This window comes from Aulonocara stuartgranti, assembly GCF_965226115.1.
Source record: "Aulonocara stuartgranti genome assembly, chromosome: 16".
Taxonomy (NCBI): domain Eukaryota; kingdom Metazoa; phylum Chordata; class Actinopteri; order Cichliformes; family Cichlidae; genus Aulonocara; species Aulonocara stuartgranti.
Genome location: NC_138952.1, coordinates 2287828 through 2310145, shown reverse-complemented (window position 1 = coordinate 2310145; position 22318 = coordinate 2287828). Strand labels below are relative to the sequence as shown.

General features: G+C 41.3%; 1 protein-coding gene across 1 annotated transcript in view; it reads right to left on the bottom strand.

The window, feature by feature from the left end:
* Positions 1-22318, bottom strand: part of LOC309690959 (partitioning defective 3 homolog B-like) — a 223181-nt gene that overhangs the window by 169425 nt on the left and 31438 nt on the right. Inside the window, 1 exon segment of the mRNA XM_082508445.1 lies at positions 5506-5659. Within this exon segment, the coding sequence (XP_082364571.1) occupies positions 5506-5659 (154 nt within the window).

The following is a 22318-nucleotide window of genomic DNA, read 5'->3' as shown; positions in this document are numbered from 1 at the left end:
CAGACGAATGGATGAACGGATGGATCGATGGATGGACAAATGGATGATGGACGGATGGATGGATGGATGACAGCTGAATAGATGGACGGACGGATGGATGGATGGATGGATGGATGGATGACGACGGCTGAATGGATGGATGGATGGATGATGACGGCTGAATGGATGGATGGAAGGATGACAGCTGAATGGATGGATGACAGCTGAATGGATGGATGACAGCTGAATGGATGGATGACGGCTGAATGGATGGATGACGGCTGAATGGATGGATGGATGGATGGATGACGGCTGAATGGATGGATGGATGGATGGATGGATGACGGCTGAATGGATGGATGGATGGATGGATGGATGGATGGATGACGGATGGATGGATGGATGGATGACAGCTGAATGGATGGATGACGGCTGAATGGATGGATGGATGGATGACGGCTGAATGGATGGACAGACAGACAGACGAATGGATGAACGGATGGATCGATGGATGGACAAATGGATGATGGACGGATGGATGGATGGATGACAGCTGAATGGATGGATGACGGCTGAATGGATGGATGGATGGATGGATGACAGCTGAATGGATGGATGACAGCTGAATGGATGGATGACGGCTGAATGGATGGATGGATGGATGGATGACGGCTGAATGGATGGATGGATGGATGGATGACAGCTGAATGGATGGATGACAGCTGAATGGATGGATGACGGCTGAATGGATGGATGGATGGATGACGGCTGAATGGATGGACAGACAGACAGACGAATGGATGAACGGATGGATCGATGGATGGACAAATGGATGATGGGCGGATGGATGGATGGATGACAGCTGAATGGATGGATGACAGCTGAATGGATGGATGACGGCTGAATGGATGGATGGATGGATGACGGCTGAATGGATGGACAGACAGACAGACGAATGGATGAACGGATGGATCGATGGATGGACAAATGGATGATGGACGGATGGATGGATGGATGACAGCTGAATGGATGGATGACGGCTGAATGGATGGATGGATGGATGGATGGATGGATGGATGACGGCTGAATGGATGGATGGATGGATGGATGGATGGATGGATGGATGGATGACGGCTGAATAGATGGATGGATGGATGATGACGGCTGAATGGATGGATGGATGGATGGATGGATGGATGGATGACGGCTGAATAGATGGACGGACGGACGGATGGACGGACGAATGGACGGACGGACAGACAGACGAACGGATGAACGGACGGATGGATGGATGGACAAATGGATGATGGATGGATGGATGGATGACGGCTGAATGGATGGATGGATGGATGATGACGGCTGAATGGATGGATGGATGGATGATGACGGCTGAATGGATGGATGGAGGATGGACAAATGGATGACGGACGGCTGAATGGATGGATGGATGGATGACGGCTGAATGGATGACGGCTGGATGGATGTTACTGGTTTAAAAGACTTCCAGGACAGTTACACATACATTATTAGCATGTTTGTGTATAAAGGGTGAGATAAGAAAATTATACTCACTGTACCAACAGCAGACAGTGATTATATCATGTATGTAGAATTAGGTCGATAATAGGAGTTATTCCATCCTGGTTTTTTCCTGGTTTAAAATGAGCCTCGGGGAGGTGAGCACACACTCGAGCATCTTTGGTCCACGCAGAGTTTAGAGTTTATAAAGGTTTGGGTATTTTCATGTTATTTTTGACTATTTGATTTAAAGATATCCTCACTAAAGTCCCAGTGATTTACCTTTGGTTTGGAAGCTAAAACCTCTTTAGTACGTGTCAAATTTTTGATATGCAGGAAAAACCTTGGAATCAAGGTAAGTGTGCCACTTACAGAAAACACTACAATCAGTGGTTTTTGACTCTTATGGGAAACCTTTCCTGATCCGTTCTAATGCTGATTATGTATCCTAGTTGAGGAATTTTAGCACTTTGATTCCTGATTTTAAGCAGTGTGGGCTCATCAGCCTCGATATTCCTGAGTCCCTCGTTTCACAGAATGAAATGTGTCAATTACTAAGTGAGACCAAAAAAAGAAAAGAAAAATCCAGGAAAGTAAAACCAGAACACGAGGAAACGTGTAAGAGAGAGACAAGTGACTTAACTCAGAGCCCAAAGCTCAGACGGTGATAGAGGCCTAAGTCTGACCTTCTCCCGCTGACAGTGATAGTCTGCAGAGCTCTGTTACCTCTAATCTCCCGTGACAGTCACACATTACAGCTAATCTCTGCTGACAGGCGACCATACTGAAACAGACTAAACTTCCTGTCTTAACAGCGTCTGGATCATACAGTGAAGTCCTGCTTTACGAGTAAGGAAGGTCATATCCTACAAGCCGAAATGTCAATTCTTGTATTACTGTTCGAAATAAAACTAGTGGCAACGATTGTGTGAAATTCAGTCTAAAGAAGTGCGATGACCTGCTACCAAACAAAACAATGTGTTTATGACGTGTCCTTTAAGCTGCAGAGAGAAGAATGAGGTCAATGAATGCAGAAATATCTCACTGTCACACTGTTTTAGAGACATTTTGCTAAAACATTTAGAAATGTTAACATTTGCTTTGGCTAAAAGTTAGCAGACACTGTCCATAAGGTGCACAGTTTCATTGTTTCAAAGCAGAATCAAAGAGACTGTGACAGCTTTATACTCACATGTACAGTACTGCTCCTAAACAAGAACGAGGACTTGAAATAAGACAGAGACAGTGAGACAAGGCGAGAAAGACACAGGAAGGAGGAAAGTGATGCAAAGAGAGAGTCGTGCAGACAGGTCGGGCAGGTAACACTGACCAGACAGACATCAGTTTCTACACTGCTCTTCCTGTGTCTCCATCTCAGCTCCGTCACTGCCACCATCATGTTTTTATTTTTTTCATCTGTCCTGACTATCAGGTCCTGTTCTTTGTCTTTGCTGGAATTCATTCCTCGTGTTCAGAACAGGACTCTGAACCTCATAAACCCGTTTTATATTTTAAAATTACAGATTCTTTCTTCAAACCATCGACTGCATGAGTTCCTTTGTAATTTGGTGGAGGATGAAACTTGTTTCTTTTCACTCACCTGTTTATGCACTGACCTGCAGGCTGCAGCTAAAAGGCAACGAGCTTCCTGAAGGACTTTTTGTTCCTGTCAGGAGAATCCTTTGAAATGAAATATTGAACAACACTGAGAATACACTGACCTCTCACAGTCTGTCAGGGCGAAATGGTTCCTCACATTTGCTTTGGGTTTTGTGACACCATGAAAAAGTCTGCCTCACTCACCAGAAATTACACCTTAAATAAATATCTTTGTAGACACTTTATGAAGTACTTTGTAATAAATTGAAGATAAACTGTTTAAATACACAAATAATAAACAGAAGTATTACATTTTAACCCTTTAAGACCTACCATAGAACCAAGTCCGCCAGAGCTTATATTATATTTTTACATGCTGTAGTGCAATTTTTGGGAGCATTTCAAGTTGATATAAATCAATACAACCATTATAGCCCAAATTTTAATAATATGTCTGCATTAAGTGCCTAGAAATTACATAAATGACAAAAAAGTGCAATAAACTACAAAAAAAATGTAAAATCGTTTTTGTTTTTTTACCATATATTTCTAGTTAGAGAAATTTAAGAGGCATATCCCTCAAAACTGTAAATACAAAAGTTGCACAAAATAGTTTCCACCACAGGAAATTTAAACTAAGTGTCTTCATAGTTTTATTTTTGAAATACACCAATTTTTATATACTGCAGGAAAAATGAAAATAAATATTATAATGCAAATTTGCAAAAAAACAGCATGTGCATCAAAATAAACTATTTCCAGCAGTGCAATTTTAGTTCTAAGCATCCCAGAAACGACACAGAAAGTCATGAAGTCAAACATAACTTTTAAAAACACAAGTATAGGCTCATGAGGCCCTGATGGTAAAAAAACTACATTTCCGCAAATTGACGTCACTTCCGGTTTCGGGCAGGACATGGAGGACATGCGATAGTTCGCGCTGATGGACGTAGGAAGTGTTACAAACAGCTGATCGGATTGGCAAACTGTTTCTGGAATATTATGTTTTTGTTGCTGCAAGTGCTTTTTATGCAGTTTTTGCAAAGCTATATGTGGAAGGAAACCGTGACCGAGGACAAGCTGATGGCATAAGATGTAAGTACAACTCCTCCAGTTTCATATGCAAAAAAAAATATTGCACTAGCTTACGTGGTTGCAGTTCTACAGGGATTTAAAAATAGTTACGCAAAACGGAGCGTGTCTGCTCCGACCGGCTTTAAAGGGTTAATATTCGCTCTAAGATCATGTAACGCAAATCCCAAAACAACTGACTTGTCAAACATTACTCCCAAAATTTGCGACTCTTTAATGACAGCATGTGGTTATTATCCAGTAAGTTTTACTGGATTTAAAATTTGACTGTAAAACTAATATTTCATGTGACTTATGATCAGGATTCTTACTTTTTTTAAATCCATACAAGAGCGCAGCAGCACTGGAGCTGTTCTCTGAGTTACTCACGCCAGTCTTTTTTACAGCACACCATTAGCTAGCTAGCTAAGCAGTCATGCAGTTAGTTTTTCCTGGTTCCCAGAATGTGAACAGCTCAGGTCTCTTATTTAAATGAAAGAAGATATTGACTGATTTTGGTCACGGAGAGCTCAGGACACCTTTGGCTTCTTCAGTGACAATTAGAAAGCTTCACTAAGTTTTATTGGTGTAAGCTGGGGTTCGCAGACAATCTGCTGTGGGGGTCAAACAATGTCTTCATTTCACATATTCTGGATAATCTGAGATAATCTGTGTAGCTTTTCTTTGCCTATATCAAAACCACTACTTCAAACTCGGTGGCTGTGCTGGTGGGGGCAGCGGTAGGTGCAGGTGAGGCTGTTTGGAAGTTGCCGGCCTGCTCCACTCCGTGTCCGTATGTTTGTGGGAACTTCAAACTCCTACATTTATCCATCACAAATAAGAGTCAAAGCCTCAATTTAACCCTGACCTAGTTGTTACCTAAACCCTGAAACAAAATCTGAACTCAAAGGAGTTTGAAAAATGAAAAAATGCAGTTGCTGTAATGGTCTAAAACTCAAACGGGTTCTCACAAAGACAGCTGGACATGTTTTTATAAATAGACTCACTCATGCTGTGAAGATGAGCTACAAAAACATGGGTTACGCTCTTTTCAAACAGTGATTGCAATAGTACCCATTACCACTTGTCAGTGTAAGCTGCCTCATGCTTAAATATAATTGCCAACTTAGTCCACATTAATTGCTCCTTAAGTGCATTAATATAGCTGTGAAGAGGAATCAGTGTGTAGATCAGGAGTTATATTAGCAGCTGCAGTCTTTCACACGCAGGTGGTTCCCTGCTTAGTTTAGTCCATTATGGCTGATGTGAGCACCGACACACTGGCCTGTTTGCTCAGAACACATTTCTGCTTTAGACGGAAACACAAATATTACTCACTGGACTTGAGTGCTGAGGAATTGACTTCAATCTCTCCTCCCGTGATTGGCTGGAAAACCGAGAGCTCAGACTGGTAGTGGTCAGGACTCGGGGCCAGGCTTGTGTTAGCCGTGCTCCTCTGCTGGGCTTCATGTTCCTCATAAACCGCCATCAGCTTACAGGAAAACACACAAAATGCAGCAGGTTAGGTTTTTCTGCTTTTGGTATTTTCACATTTAAACAATAACTGCAGCAGAGTAAAGCTTTAGGACATAATATCACAAGTTTTTTACTACCTATTGTAGAAAACAAAGCAGGTTTAAGAGATAACAACCAACATATGGATATCAACAGTGCCCATACTTCACCATTAATCCATAAACAGCCTGCTGGCTTCTTTAAATAAACTACAAACAATAGAAGCTCTGTTTGGTTTACTGCATGCACAAGCACTCAACATGTGTTACCTTGTGGATGAGCACGCTATAGAGGACATCCAACGAGCCCAGCATGCCTGTGACAGAGCGTGTCCTACTGATTAACCACTGACTCCATTAATGTCCTCTGTGCATGTGTGCGCACTGTGCTAACTCTAGCTGGGTTATATAGTGGGATCCCTGTCTATTGAGCACTGCACCGAGTCTGTGTTTAGCCTAACGTTGCACAGAGCTCGTCCACACTGTGTTCTAGGGGCCTCCACGCACAGTCTGAATAGCCCTGTGTGCATGTGTGTGTTTATGTGCATCGTGTCCATAGTGGCTAAGAGTAAAGAAAGGAGACTTTGCCAGCAAAGCCAGAGGCTTCATGTGACAGTGGACACAACAACAACTAGGATTTGTTTGCTGTCTCTTACTCAGGCAGATGCTACTATGTTCCCTCAGTGCAATCTTTTTTCATGGACTGGGATCAGTGGAACAATAATCTACCAGTGTATTTCTGTATATCTGGGTTCTTTGGCGATATATTTTGATGTAAAGTTTTACTAAAAGTTACTGTAATTCCACAATCATAACATCACTGTGTACAGCCCTTTCCACTGTGTGTTGCTAGCAGACCCCACCTTTCACCCTTTATGATTGGGACGCTGCATTAGCTGGCAGCAATTCACAATTGTAATTAATACAACACTCCAGAACCTCATTATTATAACTTTCTCATATACAACAGGCACACAGGAAGAGGCTAGCAACAAGTAAAATAAGGACCAGGTCCACAGTTAAACTCTCAGTTTTGAGGGAAGCAATTAAAGTGACAACTAATAGGAGTGAATGACACTGCAGACTGACATGTAAGTGGTTGGTAAATACATTAGAGGTGTCACCTACGCAACTGGAGCCTGGACTGTCAGCTAGTGACAAATTGTCAGCTTTCTGTAGAAGAGGCTTAGTGTGACAGGACTTAAGGACCTGCCTGAGTATCCACCTGTTTTTAGTCTCACAGTAATTCAAAGACACCTCAGTGTTCTCCCTGGGCTCACTGTTTGTGGAGAGGTCGGTGTTAACATTTGTTGGGATGCTATTATTTAACCTCCTAGGACCTGGCGTCCACATATGTGGACATCACATTTTGGGTTATTTAGACCAAAATACTCAATTTTGCTCTACAAGGGCCTGATATCCACTTACGAGTACATTATACTGCTACTGTTCTATCGGAATTTTAAACAAATATCCTCATATGTGGGTCTTATTTTTCCTAAGAAACAAAAATCAGGTAAAAAAAAATATCTGGTCATTCTTTGTTTTTACATTCATTGGGTCCCAATCAGCCCAAATATCAAAGAGAAATCAAAAATGCTGCCGTGGAAGAGTTCAGGTCTTAGGAGGTTAATGTAACAACTTGCTGTCAACTCAATCGTAGAAGACCTAGAAGTGTATCTTTACACTTCTACGTCTGCTGCTCAACCTGAAGCTACAACAATAAAAACACAGATGGGGGCGTAATAAGAAATGATTCAGCCTTTAATGCGTCTTTACTAAATGCAGTAAATACGACTTGAGATGAATAACTGTTTTAACAAATACTAAGTCAAGATGCAGAAGCAGCAAGTGAAAAACTACATACACCTGGGAACTAAACAGTTTGTGGAACCATTTTTAGCAGAAGTAACTGGAAGCACTCATTTCCTGTATGACTTTATCAGTCTGTGACATTACTGTGGTGGAAATTTGGCCCACTCTGCTTAGTAACACAGACCCACCACAGCATTTCAATGGGTTGAGGTCTGGACTTTGACTGGGTCATTACACTAACTTCATTCTTTTCTTTTTCAGCCATAGATGTGCAGATTCACAACTGCTCCTGGGATCATTGTCCTGCTGCATTGCCCAATTATTCCCAAGCTTTAGCTGTCAGACAGCTTCATGTTTAGCTCTACAATACTTTAGTATACAGACAGGTTCAGGTCCTGTGGTGCAAAGTGATGTGTTGTGCAAATCCTGATCAAACGTCTCCCCTTTGGTCAACTTTTTGCTCCAGAAGTCTTGCGGTTTGCTCAGATCAGGTCTTGTCATGTTCTCTTTAGAGAGAAGAGATTTTCTCTCCCAGTCTGTTTGGACTGTCATGAACTTGAATACAGCTGAGATAGTCGTTTTGTTTTCTCTAGGTTTTCCGAGCTTTTCACAGTCTGACCTCGGGCTGAATTTGCTGGGACGTTCACTCCTGGGAAGACCGGCCTCTGTCTTCAATGTTGTGAATCCGCATTCTTACTGCAGACCAATTAAATTCAGACAGTTTGGAAATAGACATTCCTGGGTTGATGAGCAGCAACAACTGGCTCTCATCACCTGGATCATTGCTCCCAATCAGCAAACGGCCAAAACGCCTGCTTTTATAGAGGCGGCATGACTTATTGATGATCAGTTAATCCAGCGCATTTCATTATTAGCGCATGGTTCTACACTTTGGCTTCGTTTTTGTTAAACAAATTATAACCTGTCGGATTTTTAGTTCATCATAATTAAATCATTTTAAATAATTTTATTTCCTATCATTTAAAGAGGGTGTACTTTCTTTTTCCCATATCTGTACATACTTTTGCTTTTTCTCCTGGAAGAGCCAAATAGTATCAAGTTACACAATATCGCACCTTTCTTGCCATCTTCCCAGCAAATCTCACCAGCTATTCAGCACAATCCAGGCCTCTCCGTCTTTCACACATTCATGTTCTGTCACATTCCCCACTTCCATCTGTCTAACACAGATTTCTCTCTTTGTCTTACTCAATTTTTCCTCTCATAACAAATCTTCGTTTTTTGCCATATTTCTGTTGACATTGTAATCCTTTTCCCCAGGTCATTCCCAACCTTTTGGTGCCACGGCACATATTTCACATTAGAAAAATCACACGGCACACCACCAACCAAAAATGTGACAAAAAGCATATTGATATTTTTCCCCAAACCAGACATAGTAGAATTGGCTCGGTTTGTCCCCAGTATACCCCTTTTGGTTTATTCTGACCACTACTCACGCTGGGCCTTCACCTGTGTCAGAGTTTTCTCCAGGACCAGACTGACTACTTTTTCTTTTCAAATATTTATCTATTGCTATTACGCGCTGTATCGTCTCACAGCGTGACTATTGTGTAATTTCTGCTTCGTCTTCTTCTGTTTACTAGCAGCTGGCAACCCATTTAATTAGAGCAGGTAGTTGCACTGCCCTCTAGTGGAAGAGAATATAATTGTTCAACCCATTACTCACGCCAACCTCCCCAACCTTTTGTGCTCCACGGACCGGTTTAATGTCAGACAATATTTCATGGACCGGCCTTTAAGGTGTCGCGGATAAATACAACAAAATAAAACGATACGACCAAGACAAAAACGGTGGGATTTTGTAAACATTATAATAAACGTGAATTCACTGTGTAATTGTGTAACTTTATTAGCAGCGTCCTCCAGAAATGCACCAACAACACTGAGAGTAACATCCTCCTCTCTGCCCCTTAATGCTCTCAGGTCGCTATGGTAACACATAAACATTTCTTTCAAAATAAGACGCACGACTACAAAATGGAAAAGACCCAGGGAAACCGAGTTAACAATAAAAACCCTGAAAACCAAAAATTTCACACCCGAGCCTCCACTCTCGCGGCCCGGTGCCAAACGACTCACGGACCGGTACGAGGCCGTGGCCCGGGGGTTTGGGACCGCTGGTTTAGGGTACCAATCAACTGGAAGATGAAAAAAACCCACTAAATGTGATGAAAGGGATGTTACTTTTATTTTGGACCCTGTTCCAGTTTTTCTTTTCATTCTGAACTTCTACAATATGGATACAAAGTACCTGCTTGACACATATCAAAGAAATGTACCATCAGAAGAACATTTAACTTTCTGGATGTAAGAATCAATATTAGTGTCGAGTAAGAGAAATCCCTCCAACATGTTTAAGAGGACGGGACAAACTGACAGACAGTTAAAAAGATAATACTTCCAGCCATGTCTGTGTTGGCACAACGTAACAAAAAGAGCTCACATTCCTCACCAGAAAACTGCTTAAGAACAAGACTAATAGCTTCCAGATGAAAACACGCACAGAGCCGTGGCAGAGATCGTTAAAAAAAGAACATCTGAAAGGATGACTGGAAGAAAAATGTGTAGACAAATTCAACAGAGCCTTGCCAAGTCTCTTAAAAACCTGAGGGGGGAAGAAAAGAAAGGCAAGCGGAGCAGATATGGGAGGACTCTGCTTCTGTTCTGTTCAACAGGGAACTCAAAGACCTGCCAAACAAAATGACACCACAGCCTGAGCATGGGAGGAAGAGCGGGATGAGAGAGACGGAAAGGTGAGACCGCACCGAGCGAAAGCACCGAAAAAGACAAATGGGCACAGAGAACGTGAGAGACGGAGACGAGAGAGACTTATAAAGATAATAACGAGGCAGACTGACAGATGTGTGGTACTGTAAAAACCTTCAGGATGTCAGAGAGCAAAAAGCAAACCTGCAACTGGAGACTGTCAGAGAGTCACTGTGTCAAATGCAATGATGTGTAAGCAAAATGAAAAGTTACACGCTGCCAATCCCAGCCCTGCTCACCCGTCACCCGCCGAGCACACACATTTTATTTAGAGGAAATTTGAAAACTGATTCCCTGTCACACATCTGAAAAATATTGAACAACTTGGGTCAAAATTTGACTCATTTTATTACCACGAACTGTAATTTTTCTCTCTGCGACTCTTCATCTCAATCGTGTAATTATATATATAATATTTAACCTTCAACATCTAAAACTCAAAGAAGACAATGGCAGTAAAATTTTGTTTATTTCTTTCTTCTTCTGTCAAACACACATTTTACTTTGATCGTGTTGCTGACAGCATCATGTAGAAATGTCTTTTAATTGTCTGTGAGTCTTAATTCAAAAATACTTTCTTATACTTTGTTCTTTTTTAGAGGCAGGTGACAAGACTTACACGTCACATTTAATCGTAAGCCTTTGCATGTTTCCATGATTCATTCTGATCTACATACTGAACATCTAATTTTTGGCACCAAGTCTTTTCATAATAAAAGACGTGTAATTTTAGGCCTTTTATTTTTAATTAATACTTTCACAGTTTACAAGTGAACGACCCTCTGTTATTATTAGCAGTTTAGCAAACAACAGTAATCACTGACTAAATAAAATCTAAACATGTGAATCACTTTTACTAATAAAGTAACTTCACTTCAGTGTTTTACATGATGCACCATGTTTACACTGCTCAGCACTTCCTAATGTGAGTGAGTGCAGAGCCGCCTCTGTTATGAAGTGAATGAAACTGATATGGGTAAATTAATAGCAGTCCAGAACTGGCGTCGGTGCACATGCACACACACACACACACACACCTCCATTACCATCTTTTTCCGCATGATATGCTTTTTAATCGGCTCGATTAAAGCCCGATTGATTGGTTTGGTGTGGATCGATAAAACGCCTCAATCAGGAAAAATGCACGAGTACATCCACGGCTCGCAAACAGTATGTGGACTCTCACTTTCACACCCAAACAAAACAATCTTTAAACACGCTTAAGCTATCCGCACACCACTGACCTTTGATTTCCACTCACAACCACTTACCATAAAAAAATCCATGATGATGAAGTGTGTATTTGTGTGTCTGTGTGTGTACTTTGGCATCTTATCCAGTCAGCAATATCCGTAGCAATGACCACTCCATCACAGCTGCATCAGAAGAGTCATACATGACCACAACTGTGAGTATTTCATGAATAGTTTATGGATGTTGTTTTACTGATTGTTTTATAGGCTGGTTTTGGAGATGGCTTTGGGTGCGATACACATAGAAACGAAGATTAAGGAAAAACAAGATCGACAAATAACAATTTTCCATTTTTCTTTTTGCAAATATGCTAATTTACTGCTTTTCATGATGCCTTTCTTAAAAATGTGAATAATAAACTCAGATGAACCAAATAAAATTGAGGATAATAAATAAGTGTGCCAGGCCCAAAATTCACAGAACTTTTATTCTGACACCACAGAAGAAAGACACACAAACAAGCACACACACACTGACAGAGGATAGACTGACAGCACCACCTAGTCACGCTCAAACAAAACTGCACCCTCCAAGCCCCCCACACACACACACACGCACACACACACACACACACACACACACACACACACACACACGCCTGACCCTCACGGTCTGCTTTTGTGTCATTTATGAGTCTACTACTTCGACAAAAAAGAGATAAGTAAAGACATGACCCAGAAGCAGAGGAAAACACAAACACTTCATCACATTTTAAAACTACCAGACAACTTTACAAGCTTGCGATCCTGTTTTATCTGTTATTTCACTCCCTGCTCTTTAAGTTATTTAGGTGTAGTGCCAAAGTTTAAAAACATGTGACATAATTGTGATGCACCAACCACAAACATCTGGTTTGCTGCTGTGGGCAGCTACGGTCACTCGAGCAGCAGATTAAAGCTAAGCTTGAGGAACAACACTCAGGAGAAATAATACTTTTAAAGTGGAGCGAGTTTCTATGTACTGACCATAAAAATATTCGTGCATAAATTTTGCAGATTACAAAGAGAATTTGAATGAACCCTGAGGCAGGTCAGCTCTTCTGTTCGAGGCTACAAGTTGGCCTTTCTTCTTTCATCAGCAGATATTCCTGCTCAGCCCCGTTTCCCCCTCTGGCATCACTTTGCCTTCCCTCCTTTGCTTCCCACTTCTCTCCTCCCTGCCTCCTTTCATTTTACACTGTTTTTCCACGGCTTCTTTCTTCGGCTGAGCCGCTCTCCCTCTGACATGGTTCTCTGAGTTTACCGTAGATTTAAGTCTGTGCTTGTCTTTTAATCTCATCAGAATTAGAAACCAAAGTTTGGGAAAAAACTAGAAATGCCAATTATGACTTACTGACCTGCTTATAATGGTATTTTTACTAATGTGTCATTTTTGACTCTATGTGACTCTTTTCTATGTTCACAGTAGGCTGACAGTGCCAACACTCAGCCTCCTGCTAGATGCACCTATGGTACCAATTTTAAAAACCCTACATCGTCTCGTAGTCGAGTCATCGCATTCAAGAACTCAGGTGTCCACTCATCGAAGGACACTCGTTTCTGCCGCTTTTATCCACAGCTCGCGAACGAGACCCCCGAACTGCTCCACCTGGGGTACGTGGACACTTCACCAATCAAATAATCCAAAAACCTGACTTCACTTTGATGTAAAGCAGAAGGGAATAGCCAAGCGTGGATTTCATTGTTGTGTTTGAAGCTCACCACACTGTTTCTCAGTGTTTTAACCACAGAGCTACATTTCTGCCCAAATGTGTACCTGGAGGAGTAAGTTATGGCTGTTCTATGTCACGTGACATGTAGGTTTAGCTTTTCTGTGTTTGTGTTTTGGTTGAGGCTCAAGAATGTAAGTAAAGGTGTGCGATGCTGATTTATTTCCTGTTTCACGCCGGAGCAACAAACCAGTGTACTGGAGGAACATCCAACTCACACTAAAAAAAAAAACCTCCACTGTAACATTAGACCCATATACAAAGCATTTTACACATCTGACAGTTATTTATGATGTTACTGTATTTATTTGATCACATAAAAGGTCAGGAAAAAACATGCGAGACATCTGACAACCAGTCGATACTTTTAAGGTCTTATTTTGAGAATATTAAATGTTTTAACAGTTGTAAGATCCGCTGTGATGTTCTGAGTTATAGTGGCTCCTTACAAATCGGCTGATGTAAATCATCATGTTCCAGCACTCTGCTCTATTGGATATCCCCACACAGCAACAAAGAGCTTATCGATTAACACATGAATCTGATACACCCGCGCTCGCTCTCTCAGTCTCGATACTCTGTTTAATCTGACTGTTTTATTCCTAAGGGTTCGCTTTTGTCCCCTACCGTGCGTTTTTTATTCTCTTGCATGCTTTAAAATGAGTCAAACATTAACAACAGAACACGGATGAGAAAACATTCACTCCCAAAGGATGTAAATGCTAACCTTACGCATAAATGCCAAAGGACAGGGACAAAAATATTTATACGCACACACAGACGGACAAACTGAGTATGACCTCTCTGCTACAATCGATCCGTTGATGTGCTAATCGATAATTAGGATGGGGTTGTGTCTGTACGGAGAATATAGATGAATGAAATTCCACTGCTCAGCAGTTTCAGCGGTGTGTAGGTGTGTATTTGTGTAGTTTCGTGCGCATGTGAGTTCTCTTCCTCTATTGATCTCCAGTCACCTTGCCTCTCAGCAGAGCATGAGAAATCCAGACAAAACAGACAGGAAGGAAAAGATGAATGGGAGGCAGAAATACTGCGAAGAAAGAACTCAGACACAAAGACAAAGGGGGTCCACAGACACACAGTTCCAACTGTTAGACAGCCAGACAACAACGCACACGGAAACATATTATAGCTGACATACAGAGTTATCTAACGACAGAGAAAGCAGAAAAATTGAAACTGTCGCGAGTAAAGCAGCGCAACTGTTCGGTGACTTTTTGAACTTCAGTGTCTGTCACAACGCCAAAATATAATGAAAACTTCTGTCCTACAGATGGTGTGTGTACGCCTCTGCATTCATATTTGCGTGCATGACTGTTTGTATCCCCACATATATGCATTTATGTTTGTGCATGAAAAAGAATATGTGTGTGTGTGTGTGTGTGTGTGTGTGTGTGTGTGTGTGTGTGTGTGTGTGTGTAAACCATCTACCACCATCTCCCCGAGGCTGTGTGTAGACCACGATTGGCCATATGGAACAGCATTATGGAGACACACTGGCACAGATGGACACATTCTGTACTGGCCATATTCTCAGTGATCTACCAGTAGCTGTCTAAAAAACAGCACTCATAAGCCAGAAGAGCCTGTAACCAGTGATAACTGCTTAGGCACCTGCTGAATGAAAATGAGGGAAATCATCAAATCTGTGTTATTAACTGATAATGATCGCGCCGATTCGAATATTCTGGACAAGTGTTTTCAAGCTGGTCCTGCACCAACCAACCAGTACCTGGTACTCCACTACAGTAGCTTAGTATGATTTACAATTTAAGAGACACTCTAATTATTCTTATGCTGGAACAACAATTCACCCAGAGTCTGAAACCAGCTATTTTAGTTCCCATCACCTTCCTTTCAAACCAGCTTTCTTCTGTCTGCCCTCCCCTTGTAAAGAAAAGGTCTGAACAGGAGGCTGGGAGGGGTTTCTGTCTTCACAGCCAGAGCTGTGTGCCTGTGATGACCTTATTACGGATATTAGCTCTAAATGATACAGTGTGCAGAGCCAAACGTGCATTGTCTGAAGCCAGCACTTTAGAGCCTGACCTTGTGGATCACATGGACTACTCGCCCATTTCCTGATCTCATTATTTGGAACTCTGGCTATGTTTAATATCATTAATCTTTAGACAAGTATACACAGTTGTGGTCAGAAGTTTATATGCACTCATCATCGGCTTGAATGGTCGATGGCCAATTAGGGTTTTTAATGATTTCTTTGAACTGTTCATTTTCCAGAGTGGAAGAGTTATACAGCATGCATTATTAATGATTTAAAAAACAAGAACTGAGTGCACAAATTAAGAATTTATTTTGGATTTTGTTTAATCCACATGGGACCAAAAGTACCCCACTAATATTTGGTTGCACCTTGACCAGATTCTTGGTAGGCATCAACACGTTCCTGGCATAATTCTGGATGGAAGTTTGACCACTCTTCTCGCCAGTGGCTGAAACAGAATTTATTTAACTAGGCGGGTTTCCCCAGCATGGACTTTTCAGTATAATCTACAGATCTTCAGTAGGGCCATTCCAGAAGCTTAATCCATTCCAAAACCAGTTTTTATCCAGGTTTGGGATCATTGTCCTGCTGAAACACACAGTCAGCATCTAGCTGTTGATTTGAAGTGAAGATGAGGAAATTGGACATAGTCCTCCTCCTTCATTATTCCATCCAGTTTGTGAATGTACCAGTACCACTGTGGCTGTACTGGATGATGCTACACCAGCATGTTTGGCACAGTCCACTAGTCACGATTACGTTGTCTATCAGAATTGTCGACGACAAATTTAATAGTCGACGCGTCGTTTAAAGCCTTGTAAGATCCTGAAAGACGCAGGAATAAGTAGTAGGATTTAAGAGTGTAATAACGGACTGAAACAGAAGATGGCGGTACTGCATGTACAAAGTTGCCAGCTGCTGTTAAACCCAGAAGAAGAAGAAGAAGCAACTCCGGTATCGTAGCTGTGTCCAAATTCAGGCCGCATCCTTTGGAGGCCGCATTTGAAGGCCGATTACGTTACAGCGACGTGACGAAGGCTTTCCAAATTCAAAGACTTCTGCAAATTCAGCCGACAAATGCGTCCTACTTTTCCCCAGATTTGAAGGATGGGTTGGGTGTATCCTTTGTGGCCCAGCCGATCCCAGAATCATAGCACGGCTCAGCTAATTCCAGTTTCCAACAATGGCGCCAGCTATATTACTCTTATTATTCTTTCTGGGTGACAAAATAAACCTTTAACATATTTTCAGGCGAGAATGTAGCTGTGTAAACTTCAAATATCTGCTCGGTTTATCAAGACATCACATTTTTGCAAAAGTGCGCTGACGTTTTCGGAGACGTCTGTTACCCACTAGCTCGATAGCTAGCCGGGGCCAAGGCTCACTAGAGCCGGCGAGAACTGCGGACTCCCGGCAAATCGTTTTCAAACTCCCCGCGGACTTTCGCTACTCAGGTTAAGCATGATATATAAGTCACTAAGATAACTTAAAACTGTTATTGTTTGGCTTTTTTTAGTGTTTTATTTGTTCCTGAGTAAATCGGTTTGGATGAGATTAAAGTTATAGTTTTTACACAGCTGAATAAACGTCAAGCAGACAGCTGATTATCAGAAGTGTGAGATGCTGGAGAATATACTTCAGTTTCCTGTTATATTTTAGATAGCAAGGAGGAGACGGCTGAGTTTATTAAACTCCACTGAGACAATCTGCAAATTTTATTAAAAGTTTAATAAACTCCGGGTCGGGGATGAGTTCCTGCCCCAAGTGGAGGAGTTTAAGTATGTCGGGGTATTGTTCGCGAGTGATAGGAGAAGGGAGCCGGAGATCGACAGACAGATCGTTCCGTTGTGGTGAAGAGAGAGCTGAGTGTAAAAGCGAAGCTCTCAATTTACCGGTCGATCTACATCTCTACCCTCACCTATGGCCACGAGCTGTGGGTTGTGACCGAAAGAACGAGATCGTGGATACAAGCGGCGGAAATGAGCTTCCTCCGAAGGGTGGCCGGCCTCTCCCTTAGAGATAGGGTGAGAAGTTCAGCCGTCCGTGAGGGGCTCAGAGTAGAGCCGTTGCTCCTCCACATTGAAAGGAGCCAGCTGAGGTGTTTAAGCTAGAGGAGGTGGCTGGCGAGAGGAAGGTCTGGGCTTCTCTGCTTAGGCTGTTGCCCCCGCGACCCGGCCGGATGGATAAACTATTATCTTGTCTTTATTTTTAGTTAGCAAATACCTTACACACTTCAAGCTGTAAGCTAATGATAGTTATACAAGAGCAGATGCTGCTGGTGCAATAAGCTGTACGTTTTACGTCCAATGGATGCATGATCTGACTAGTTGATTAATCGCAAAAATAATCGGTGACTAGTCGACTATCAAAGTACTCGTTTGTGGAAGGCCTAAAATGTATATGACCAAAAATGAGGAAAAACCACAACAGAGCCCCGCTCCTTTCTCTCCACAGCAGGCTACACACAAAGTTAAATTTAACCAGCATTTTTCTGCAGTTTTTGTGTTTTTAGATGAGATAAATTAACATCAGGGTCTTTATTCTTATATGCAGAAAGATCAAAAAGGGGAAAAAAAGCTGACTCCCAAAGAATCTCAATACAAAACAAAGGACTTTGGTATTTTCTATCCAGAACACCTTTTTTATAGACCTTGGTTTGCACATGGAGCTATGGTCTTGTTGAAGAAAATGTGTAATGATGTCAAAGCTGAAGCGCTGTGCATACAGCCTTAAAAAGTTGTCAATCTTTAAATCAATGCCAAGGTTTAGTTCACAGCACCTTCAGCCTCTGACGGCTCATTTATCCAGCTGTCTTTCCTTCATCCTCTCCTCCCCCAGCATCTTATCTCATTCAGTCGGATCTCCACATACAATGAATGTATGAGAGGCTTTTGAAGTAGGATTTGCTGGATGTGTGAGATGTGAGTGATTAGGCTACACACACATGTGTGTGCATCACATTTTTGCACACGCACACACACACGCACACACACGCGCGCACACACACACACACACACACACAGTGTTTTGGTGGTTGTTCTCTAAGGGATTTGTAGGTCAAAACTCTAAGAGGTAATCACTGGAAGCTGACAGCCCTGAACCGTGATCTGTGCCGTGCGCACGTATATTGATGCAGATACACACAGAAAAAACACACAAGAATTACAGAGTAGATCTAAACCTGCTTGTACACATTTTAGCCATCTCTATGGAAGCCCATTTCCGCCACTAAATAAAAACAAAAAAGCTAGTATCCATAACTCGAAATTTCGAGTTAATAAGTCAAAATTTCGAGAAAATAACTCGAAATTTCAAGTTACTTTTCTCAAAATTTCGAGTTACTTTTCTCAAAATTTCGAGTTACTTTTCTCAAAATTTCGAGTTAGCTCTGCCAATCAAAAATATACGTGAATGAGGTCGCTTTCTTGTTACCCGGAAGCATATGGCGCAGAGGAGCGCGCACTCAAAAACGGATCCCAACAAATTGGCACTTTCGCGAGTACGTTTGCTGATAGTAACACCATGTGATTCAGCTAATAACACAGATTTCATCATTTGTGAAGCCAGGCTGAAAACACTCAGCAATCTGTGCATTCACGACTGGATGTAATACTGGTAGCTTAGCTGTAGCATTTATAGCTGAGGGCTTCAGCTTCCGGGTAACGAGGAAATTCATTCCTGACGAATTACTGATTCGCTGCCAATCAGTAATCTACGTCATTCACGTAGATTACTGATTGGCAGCGCTAACTCGAAATTTCGAGTTACTTTTCTCAAAATTTTGAGTTAATAAATCGAAATTTCGTGAAAGTAACTCGAAATTTCGAGAAAATAACTCGAAATTTTGAGTTATGGATCCTTTTTTCTTTTTTTTTTTTTGTGGCGGAAACGGGCTTCCATACATCTCAAAGTGGAAAATGAGATGTAATGATTTATGTTAATGATGCTTTCTTCAAACATATACAAACTGACAGACTGCTCGTATTCTTTTATTTTGTACATTTCAAACACAAACGACTTTAACTTTGTTAAACTTGTTAAAAACCCCTTTGACGTGTTTTGCTGGAGGGTTGCTATATCGTACTATATAATGTAGGACTGATGGTGTGGTCCTTCATATGTCTGTCATTGCTTTCATCAGTTCCAGTCAACATTTCACATGAATGACATAAAGGTTATTTGACCCACCCTAAAGCAGAATGAAAGAGCGTCCCTATTGGTCCAGTTGTGACAATCAAACTATCACAAAATGTTTTACATGGATTGTTTTTGGTAATTTTTTCTGGGTGTCGTTGATGATGCTGAACAACAACAGCAAACAATCGAATGAATATCAAATCATCACATATTGTCAAAATAATCATCTCTGACAGCCGGCAGAGACAAAAACAATGATACGCTGATTAGCTGTAATTCTAACAATGTTGGTCATATATGTACATTATTTTTCTCTGGAGGATTTACTACTTTTGACTGATAGAAAGTAGTAAACACCACATCAATTTGTACCATCTTTTTTTAAGCTATTAAACTGTGATGTATGTGAAACTGGGAGTGTATTGCATGTAAAACAATATGGAGTTACATATAAATATGCTGCCTGTATCTAACAGGCCAGAGCGAAACTGATGATACTGATGACATGAGCTGAAGTGCTTCACAGTTATCGCTGTTAGACCATGAGCATTAACTCAAGTGCACCTGTTCATTGTTGCAAAACTGCGACCAGTTTGAAGACTAGTAAAAGACTTGCAGGAGTATTTGTATATATTAGTGCATTATTGTAAATCTGTAACATATTGTATTGTTTACACAGTTTAGTCTGTTACTGTTACTGTCTTGGAGCAACTGTAACCCACATCATTTTCTTAGGGAGTAATAAAGTATTCTGAGTCTGATTCTGAAGACAACGCCATCCCATTCAATGTTTTAACTCCTTTCAATAGTTTTTTGTTTTGCCAAACCACAGAGACGGACAAACAAGTAGTCAAGATAATCCTGGGTCAACTGCTCTTCAACCAATCGACAGGTTGGCTCAGCAGGAGTTTGATGGGACCAAAGTCTAATGTTACTCCTAATGTTATTAGTGTGAAACAAATATAAATACACAGCAAAAGGTAAACTGTCTAAGCATAGCATAATCCGGGCTCATGTAAAATCAGTAATGCAACCAACAAACTAAAATGCAATTTCTGATACAGTCACACTCAAAGCTTCACGTACCAAAGTCAGCTGACCATATATACGTGATATACCTGTGCTGGTTATTGAGCTGACAGTCACACTGCTGCAAAGTTTCTCTTTGTCCACTTTAGCATCGTGCACTTATGTTTTCTATACTGCACATAGAAAAATAACTTTACATGTTGACTCTTAATAAAACAACTGTGCAATACTGTCATGATCCTGGGTCCTTTTGACCCAGCGTTTTGTGATTTTGGCTCTGTTCTTCCTCTGGTTATTGTTTATTCGGTTCTGCCCATGTATTCCTGTGTTAAGTCCGCATTTCTTAGTCCGTGTCCTTGTATGTGTAAGTTCCTGTTTTATTGTGAAGGTCTCTGTCTTATGTCAGTGTGTTCTGTTTACGTTTCCCCTGCCTCGTCAGCTGTTATGTCTTCCAGGTGTGTTCCCCTCCTGTTTCTCATCCCCTGATTCCTGGCGTATGTATTTATAGTGTGTGTGCTACCTCGTCCTCGTTGCTGGTCCATCTGTGTTATTTGGTGTTTTCGTGTGTGTGAATCTCCTGCTGTCATCCTGTGAATTCTCCCTGCAAGTTGCTTTCTCTCGTGTTCAGGTTTGGTGTTTAGGTTTTAGTTTTTTCAGTGTAGTTTATGTCTAAGTTCAGTTTTTCGCCACACTCTCTCCTTTTGTTTGTTATCACTCGAGTTGTGTGTCAATAAAGCCCTCTCACTTCACTGTATATCCGCATCTTGGGTCCTTTGTTAAATTCACACGGCTTGCCCCGGCAACCCGTGACAAATACAGTGTTAATAAAAATCATTAACTCGATTGGTACCGCAACAGTGATTTTATGCAAAGTCCAGCTCTGTCTTCTCTTCCCATGCGGAGCTAATCCACGATAAGAAAAGAAAGATTGAAGTTTGAAGGTTTGTTTAAAGGTTTAAAGCTAGACTTCTTTGTATACACACGATAAAAACCCAGCTTCATCTGCTATCAATTTGCTGTCAAGGACATTTGCTAATAATCCAGCACTCAAGAGCAATTTATGCTAAACTTAACAAAGATATTTTGCTTCCTTTAAAATAGTTTTCCAGTGTTTCTCTCAACTCGACAAAGGTTTTAGAAAATTTCCTTGTTAAAAGCTTTAGACTCCCAACAAAGGCACCCCATGTAGAACCTCACCGTTTACAAGACCTTACTCGCAGTGGCCAAGTTCACAAAGCAGCGATTTGTTCATTTTTCCCATTGGATTGTGGTTCTATTGGATGCATCTGACAGTGTGAGATACAGCGTCGGGCACAATTTTAGCAGCAAGCACAGGTTGCAAATATGTGTGACCAGTCTCATAGCAACAGCATGCAAGATGACCAGATCTTCTCTGCAGCATCTGCTCAGTGCCGTCAGCCAAAAATAAAGATGTTCCATGTCATCATTCTTTATTTAAAAATATTCAACATTATCTCGTGCTTGGCAACAGAGCTGGGATTAACTACAAGAAGCTGGTCCAATAGGCTAGATCTTCAAGAAAGCAGAGGTGGGGGACTGTGCATTAGATGTTTTTGACTCTGAAATTAATACTTCAACGTACTTATCTGAACAAGGAATGTAAAACAACTAATGAGCACGAAAATTCAATTAATTTCAACTTGCAAAAGCCGAGAAAAAGTTGGCGTTAATACCTCTGACCTCTCATAAGCTTTGGATATGTTTCTCATGCTGATGACAGTTACTCCTTTATTTCCTTCTGCCGCTGCTCCATCATCCTGTCTTACCTCCACCTACTTGAGGTGAGTGACGAAAATTATGTGCCGCCTACTCAGGGAGCTGATGATGTGTGTGTCAGTGTGCACGTGTGTGCATGAATGC